At 33.3% G+C, this 8,924-nt stretch overlaps 1 protein-coding gene across 3 annotated transcripts in view; it reads right to left on the minus strand.

Annotated features, from left to right (window-relative positions):
- LOC143239254 (organic cation transporter protein-like) overlaps nucleotides 1–8,685 on the minus strand; it is a 32,400-nt gene extending 23,715 nt beyond the window's left edge. The window contains exons 1-3 of one of the 3 annotated variants that reach the window (XM_076480167.1): nucleotides 8,455–8,685; nucleotides 3,867–4,026; nucleotides 115–490 (exon numbers count right to left, since the gene is read on the minus strand). In XM_076480167.1, coding sequence (XP_076336282.1) covers nucleotides 115–490; nucleotides 3,867–3,889 — 399 coding nt within the window. In that variant the 5' untranslated portion in view covers nucleotides 3,890–4,026; nucleotides 8,455–8,685. Of the gene's footprint in view, nucleotides 1–114; nucleotides 491–3,866; nucleotides 4,337–8,454 lie in introns of those variants that run through there. The other 2 variants (XR_013021080.1, XM_076480166.1) reach the window with 2 other exon arrangements.
- Between the last annotated feature and the right edge of the window lie 239 nt (nucleotides 8,686–8,924).

The raw sequence follows: 8,924 nt of genomic DNA on the forward strand, positions 1-8,924 counted from the left end.
TCCCAGTTGATCACTCTGGAAATTCGGTTAATATTTTTTGTTGTAGAAAAGAATAAGTTACAACTGATTAAACTTGTATGTAAACTACTGGTAAAGTAAATAAAAAACAGCCACCTGATCAATAATCGTCGATTTATAGAATGAGAGATCATACTCCCATGAGGAGCAACCAATTTCTGAACGAGAGGTATTGAAGTTTTCATACACTTTACACTTCTTATACACGAGACTATCGTTCTTGTTTGAATTTAATGGAATAGCTAAAGTTTTCCATTGATCATTGGTAAGATTTGAATATTTTTCAGGATGTTTGCACCAATAGTCAATATTTGGAGCAAAAAATAACATTGCCAGAACATGCCAGACATGAGGCATAAAGAGAACACTTGCAATCAAGAAAATTCTTCTTTGCCATGGCCCATAAGGTCCTATTGCATCCCCTAATTCTTTATTTGTTTCAGGTTTCTGGTCTTTGGAACGTGTTATTTCCCTGAAAGAAAGCAAAAACAGTAAGAGAAAACTTAAAACAAAATCTATAAACTTGCTTACAATTTAAAACCTTTCTGTATACCCATCTTTGTTGTAGATAAACAAAAACTGTACATTTTCGGATCTCAAATTTTACACTAATGTGCCAAGACACAACTAGAACTAGTTTAAGAAGTTCATAGAGGTATTTGTCTAGGGTATAGTTTTCATTGAGTTGACATCAATTCAAGCGCCCTATAAACTGGTTGCCAAAGAATGTATTATTCATACCATTACCGTTTTTTAACTCGTTTGTTGTAAAGCAAAGTGCAACTCTATATAAAACGTAAGTTAATTATTTTTATTTCAAAATAATGTTGTTGTTGTTTTATTAATGCAAAGCTACTCAATGTGTAGATAACACGTTTACAAGTAATTAGCTGACATTGTTTAAGTTTTATACTTTGTCATGCTTAAATGTGCCATTTTGTGACACGCTAATTTTGTGACCAGTCTAAATTTATTTATAGTTTGATATTAACTTCAAATTTTCTTCTTTTATGATTTAGTTTAAACAAATTTTGTTATATTTGCTGTTATATTTATAGTGTTTATAATTTTTAAATTTTGTTTTACGTAAACAATTTAAGGTTCTGTTTCATTTAGGCTCTTTGGAGTTTTGTGTTTATTTTCCATTTGTTGTCTTAGTTTAGCTGTCACTGTGCTGTGCCTAATAAAATACTAGCTATTAAGAACATAAGAGTTTGCTGATTAACTTCAAATTTAAACATTTTAATATTGAAATTTTAAGGTTCAATGATTTGTTGTTTGTTAGTAAGCACAAAAGTACACTAAGGGCTAATATTATCATATTAGTTTCATTTGCCAATATTCTGGACAAGAGTGACATATGGTTTAAGTATGAGTATACGTGTTCTAGTTTGTGTTATAGTAATACCTTGTAAAGTTAGATTGCATACTCATGAAAAAGGTATAATAATATATTGTGAATAATTATGGTATGGCCTAGCGCGTAAGGCGCGCGACTCGTAATCCAAGGATCGCGGGTTCGCGCCCGCGTCGCGCCAAACATGCTCGCCCTCCTAGCCGTGGGGGCGTATAATGTGACGGTCAATCCCACTATTCGTTGGTAAAAGAGTAGCCCACAAGTTGGCGGTGGGTAGTGATGACTAGCTTCCTTCCCTCTAATCTTACACTACTAAATTAGGGACGGCTCGGTGCAGTGGACTAACAACCTACTCACTTAAATACCTGTTGAAGAATCCGCAAGCTATTGCGGCCCCTATGTTTCTTGGTGATAGCTGACTAATTACGGTATATGCTCAAGGCAGAGATAACAGAACCTTTATGTTGTTAATATGTAATGTGTGGGGAATTATAGTGTCCTGTATTTGATTTATTACGATATAATAATTAGTATACGCTAATATAATGCATCTTCACTCCAAAATTAAAAGGTCTGTCTTACGATATACAGAGACTTCAATGCAGCAATCAAGCGCCACCATTACCTCTAATTATTTCCATAATTAGCTCGAAGTGGATAGGGTTCAGTACTCAAAAAATAAAGTCACTAAGAACAACCATCCATTGTACCCGGGTACGTGTGGCACATTTGGTCCTGCTAACTCTTGAGTTGACGTGAGAGCGAGAAGATTAGACACAGCTTCAACCAAGGTGCACTTTAACCTACATGACGAACAGGGGTGAAAATGTTAAAACATCTACCTGTGATACCTGACCATATATGTCAAGTTTGGTAACGATAGCTTTCGAGTTGGGTAGGAATACAGTTTCAAACATAACATCCAGGCTCTGAAGGGTGTCAGGAAGTCAACCACTCTAGTCCCAATTATGTTTAGGCAACCCGCTGAGCACGTTCTAGTCTACTTAATAGGGTGATTTAAAGTGGCTACGCCATATAGGTAAGTACATTCTTCGAGGTCATTTGACCTAAGAAGGTCGATTAAAGTGGCAACGCCATATACGTAAGTACGTTCTTCGAGGACATTTGACCTAAGAAGGTCGAAGCGTTGTTTTGTATTTTAATTAACGTCTTAATACTCATGCCAGCCGTGTTTAGAATACATCCTTACTTCAAGTGAGTTTCCTATCACGGAGTTACAAGCTTTTATTTATAAAGCTAAATGTTTAATTTGGTTACGAAGGCCTTCAGGTTCACCAGTATTTCTACACTACTTCTACTAATAACATCATCACATTGGAAGATTTTATGCTGATACAAATATGTACAAGTTCAATAGGTCCTTTATTTGAGTGAGGAAAATAGGAGTTACATATATCTCTTGTTTTTGAATCGAAGTATGTTATTTAGAATGTATCTTAGATTCATATTTGTCGGTAAAATTATTAATTCATCTAAATAATAAATGAGCCACATGAATCAAGTGTTGTCCAAATACGCTCTAGATTATGGGGTTGTGCTACTTCTAAGTTAAAACCGTCTACAACGTTAACACTTTGATGATGTTAACTAATCGATAAATGACATGTTTACTAACATCCTGACTAACTAGGTTACAGATGCATTAGCTTTATAACTCACTAACTGGATACTGGTGGTGGGCACAGCACGAGTATTCAGTTAGTTTTGTGCTTTACTTTAAACAAACAAAGAAGAAAAACACTAACTTGCACTGAATCGATTCATTCATTGATTACTCATTAGCTCAAATTAACTCAGTAAATTGTACATTGTACTAGGAAGCTTTTAAATATTTGCGTGACACACAAGTATCTTTATTTTTCTTAATTCACTATAATTTAAGATAATCTAAACATCCTAGGGTTTTGTGAAATGTAGTTGGGTATAGGACAAAAATATCGATATCCACCTTCTTAAACAACTAATTCCAATATTTATAAATAAGAACAAGAAAACTATGCTTAGGTTGTCTTGCTTATTACCAGGTTTATTTTTAGGTAGTAAACGAGCTATCTGCTATGATTATTAGTTTAAAAAATTAGAATGACTTTATTTATTATTCCTTTCTTAAATAATTTTAATAAAGATTTACGATAATATATTAAGCATATATATCGCCATCTTCTGGCCTATTAATTGTTCACTAAAACTAAGTTCTTGATGACGAGAAGCCACTTGAAATAAAAATGTATCTCAGAACGACTGGTAAGGGTATTAACACTTTTATGCATAACCTTAAAAAGACCTAGGAAGTTCTAAACGTCGTTCTTTGCTTATCAGTAATAAGTAATACCCATATCAACCGTTCTGAGGTATATTACAATTAAGTTAGCGAGCAGGAACAGTAAAATATTCAGGTTATTTGAATAAATAACTGTTTGGTTGTTCTAATTTACATATGCAATTTATAAGACAAATCATTTCAACTTACCGGTAATCTTCCTGAGAAGACATCTGGTAATTTTGGTTCTCCCTTGTCTGAAACTAACAACCGCTACGATTGACAATGACAAATTTCCGTAAAATGTCAAGATACAAATGCAGTTTCTTTCCTATCGACTTAGTTACGATTCAAAGTTGTTGTAAAACTGCTAAAAAAACGAAGAAATGAACCATTGGGAAACATGATGACTTTCTCATCCTGTTGTTGAAAGACTTTGAAATAACGTAGCATTAACTTACTCAGAAAAAATTGTTAGAGCTTCACATAAAACAAACATATTTTCAGAAAATAACAGTTTCGAGAACTATTTTCGAAGCTCTAAATTTGGCATTATAGAGACTGTGTTGAAAACTTTGTTGGGTTCAGTACTAATTTTACTAGCTCTCAAGAGCGTTTTTAAACATCTCCAAACACCCTACTTAATGTACTGACAATCGTAGTACGTTAAAACTGGTTTTACGAGTTATCATTGACTCCAGCGATTAGTGTGTCGAGAAAAAGGTAGTTCCTATATTTTCCGCTAGGTGAATTATGTTAAATAGTTACAAATGCACGGTGTAAATCGGTACCCAGTGTTTTGCTTATATGTCTTTAAAACAATTTGTAGTTGAAATATGAATGTATTGTTATTAGTTTTTCCGTTTCGCTTAGTTTAACTAATTTAAAACACATTATATGCTGTTAAACAGATAGCTATTTGTGGTGTGTACTCCGCACGGACGAAGCGACGATAGTTTACATTATAAATTTTGAAGCTTACCGCAGAATCATCGGAGGACCGAAGATTAAAAAAAATCTTTCCATTTGTCAAAATATGAATGTATGTGAATTGGAAATTACTTCTGTAAGAAGTATCTAATTAATACTTTATGAGCAACTGTAAAATAGCGATTTACATTGTAATTAAATCAATATATTAAGTTATTTCATTGTGCATGTGATTTAATTTAATTCGCTGTTATCTGCATTGTAATTATGCAAGTCCATTTTATAAAATTTCAACTGCATTTATGGTCAATTTCTAAAGGTTTTTCAACTAGAAATAATAATATCTTATAGCTACTGTTGTATTCTTTTATCGTTTCTTTAGTGCATATGTTTCTTGTCACGCCTGCCCCCTTCCCCTCGATGGTTCAGTGGTAAGTAAATTAAAAGCGTTATATTTGTAATGGAATCATAATATAAAATGTCCATATGTAGTTATTTAAAATGATATTCCACCGCAACTTTATATCGGTTGTAATTGTCACGTGATTTGCTTACTTGCGTATCAAAAGTCGTTGTAATTATAATACACTCTTTATTATCAGATGTATCTGTAAGTCTCAAGATGTTATCAATTATATTTGTTAACACCTCAGATATAAGCGATTATATGCTATAAATTTTAATATACGCGTTTGATATTTAAATCAATTTTAACTTTAAAGTTAAAGTTTGTTTGAAGTTAAGCACAAAGCTACACAATGGGCACTTTGTGCTTTGCTCACCACAGGTTTTGAAATCCGGTTTCTACAGTTGTAAGTCCGCAAACATACCGCTGTGCCACTGGGGGACCATTTCCAATGGTAACTTTCGATCACTAAGTGATTGAGTCTTCAAAACACGTAGGTCAGATAAGAAAAACAACTTAAGTACCATCCGTTTTATAAATATCTGCTTATACGTACTTTCATCATTAACATTTAGTAACATAAGATTTTTCAATTGCGCTGAAAGATAATTTTCTCTGGTGTCTAATTTCTATTCCTTAGGTCAGCAGTATTCTATCAGTTTGAGCAGTGTTTAGGAATACACACGCGTAGAGTGGTTGGAAATGTAAGTTTCAAACCAAACCAAACCGTTTCGGTTATTAATAAAAGTCTAGACATAAAATACAAACAGCATCTTTTTAAGATACGAACCTAAGTAACATCGGATAAAGATGTCGCTAAATTTCAAGAAAGTAAGAATTTATACTTATGTGTACTACACTTCAGTCCAGCATTTGTTTTCAACAAACACGCCGATCAAAGTGAAGAAAGTGTTAATTCACAAATGTCGATTCCTTCAATCATATGGAATAGCCTGGTCAGTTCAGTTTAATTATACGAAGGAAAAGCGTTGTTCTTTTTCAAACTAAAATAAGTAAAATGAGACAACTTTACGGGCTTTACAACTTTATGACAGGTACTTAAACATTATGTAAACAAGAAAGTAATCAAGTCGACGACTAGTTGGCGCTGGTATTAATAAGTAAACACACTGTTTTTAAAGTTTGCACAGGTTAAAAATAAATCAATCAGGTATTTGTATGAACACAGTTTCCTTGTCAATTCATTGCCACTTGTATTTTTTGAGGCCAGAGTATTATAAAAGGAACAATTTGTTAAATTAAAGCCCAAGTGAGTACATCCTCAACGTAAATAAATCTACAAAATATTTGGTGTACTGTGGTGCATCATGGAAAATATACTTCTGTTATAAACTTTGCTTTTTTGTGTGTGATGACGAGAGAACCCACTTGATGACTGAAGAAGATCGAAACGTTGTTGGTTCCATTACATAAAAAATTTTCTCAACCCCTACAAGCTGTTTTTTTTTAATATTTATTTTGGTTTTGTTGTTGTTGTCACATGAGTTATCAAATTTCCTTTAAATGACTCATTATAGTCTTGTCTGACAACAGGGGCGAATACATTTAATAATTTGAATGCAAAAATAGAGTACAAAATGATTATAAACAGATAGTATGAAACATATTAAGGGTGCAATTTACCAAAAAAATAACTTATAACTTCCAGTATTTCCGTTCCAGCTTCATGACTAAGAAATAAAGAAAACGGAAAATAATTAACAAGAAATAAATCAGTATGAAAGCATATAAAGAAATAATTGTACATTCTCATTATCGCTATAAACATTCTGCAAAATATTTAAGTGACATTGTGGATGTATGTTAGATATTAATAAAGGTACTGAAGAATATAGCCTTGAATAAATGCAATTATATCTTCAAAGATTAGAGCCCCAAAACCTCATTCTATGTGTGTGTGTGTGACTAACTAGTTTCCCATTAAAGAATTATTCCCTATAAATGGACCTCTGGATCACCTGGTATATGTAGTACACGCGCAAGTTAAGTATTTATTTTATTTTAATTACGTTTAGTCAATCTGAAAACATAAATTATTGATGAATTATGTTTCTATCCTCAATGAATTGGTTCAAAAAGGTAATAACTTTCAAATCTGTCTTTGCATTTTATAGTAAGCAGAATAGAACTGATATTAATCTTCTGTTTTTCTTATCCCTTGTCTGGTTTGGATTAATCCAAACACTGAAGTCATTTTGTTTGTTTATTTAAAATTTCGTACAAAGCTATACTCGCTCATACTTACACTAGTCATCTCTAATTTAGGAGTGAAAAACTAGAGGGAAGACAGCTAATTATCAACAACCACCGCTAACTGTTGGACTATTCTTTTACCAATGAACAATGGGATAGATCGTACAATTATAGTGTCCTCACGGCTGAAACGGCGAACATATTTAGTGGGACGGGGATTCGAAGTCAATTGATCCATCCAGCTGACCATGCTGGGGCCCTAAAGTCGGACAATATGCTCTACACATAAAAAATATTGGAAATTCTGTGAACAACTCCAGAAACAAGAGTAATTATTCATACATTCCAATATTCTTAAATAGCAGGTTATTTATATTCCACACAATATAACAAAGTATATCCCACAGGCTCTTAACCTGAAATATTATATGGTCTGCCAAAATATAAATTACTATATCACACAGGCTCCTGACTTGGAATATTATAACGTTAACAAACCAGACATCCCCCTCCGACCTATACTTCTCGCCTTAGGAGCTCACAGTTATAAGTAGCCAAAGTCCTTGTATCCATCTTAAAACCTTTTACTCTGAACAAATTTACAATACTGGACTCTTTCCAATTTTCTCAAGAAACCAGTCAACTCCCTCCTAAAAGATCATGTGATGGCTAGCTTCAATAATATATTTTTTTTTACAAATATTCCCCTGGACTAAACCATTAATATAGCACTTTATAATATCTTTGCTAAAGACATTCTTGTTAATGGATTTTCTAAGTCTGATTTCAAATCAATGCTTGAACCCTCAACCAAATATTCTCTTCTTCTCTATATGAGTAAATAGATGATGTTGTTAAAGGCTCCTCATTGAGTCCTACGCTGACCAATACTTTTCTCTGTCACCATGAAGAGAACTAGATTAGCAAGTGTCCTTTAAACTTAAAGCCTCTATAGAAGGTACGTTGAAGATATTTAACTTATTTTCCACCATATTAATCATACCCAGCGCTTTATTGACTATCTTAGGCCACAGCATGCCTCTTTGCACTTCATTCATGAAATCGAGACAAACAATTCTATTTCCTTTCTGGACGTTCTTGTTAACCATGACGCTAACAGCTTCTCAACTTCTATCTACCGTAAAAAAAAACATTTACTGGTCTTTTCACTCGGTTTAACAGTTTTACATCCTTCTCTTTCAAATGCAGTCTTATTCTCTGTCTACCACATAAGGTCTACAAACTTACCTCGTCCTGTCTAGTCCTTCACAAAACAATTACTTCCATACAAAACATTTTCTTTCCAAACGTCCACCTCATGTATTCCTTGGAGAAGATAATTACCTCATTCCTAACTAATTTGTATGTCAACCCACCTAAGATACCTACTGTACCCAAACTTCCCTTATACATCTGCTTACCATATCTCAGGTTACATAGATCTCCTATCACGAAACAGTTAAAAAATTATATAACAGTTACCACACTGACCTGAAAGTTATTATTTATCAAAGACACAGTATTCAGTTTGTCTATTTGTGTTAGACACTAGCCAGTCAATTTGTACTGGACACAATAATTCAACAAACGTTCTTCTTACCAACCAATTCACTTGAAGTCATGTGTAATGTCTTATAAATCTAACAGTTCTTACTTATTGGGAAATGTAGAACTTCTCCCTAGCATTTAGTGTTAACCGCATGACTAGCTATTATCAT

The sequence above is a fragment of the Tachypleus tridentatus genome, chromosome 13 (assembly GCF_004210375.1).
Source record: "Tachypleus tridentatus isolate NWPU-2018 chromosome 13, ASM421037v1, whole genome shotgun sequence".
In the NCBI taxonomy this organism is placed as follows: Eukaryota; Metazoa; Arthropoda; class Merostomata; order Xiphosura; family Limulidae; genus Tachypleus; species Tachypleus tridentatus.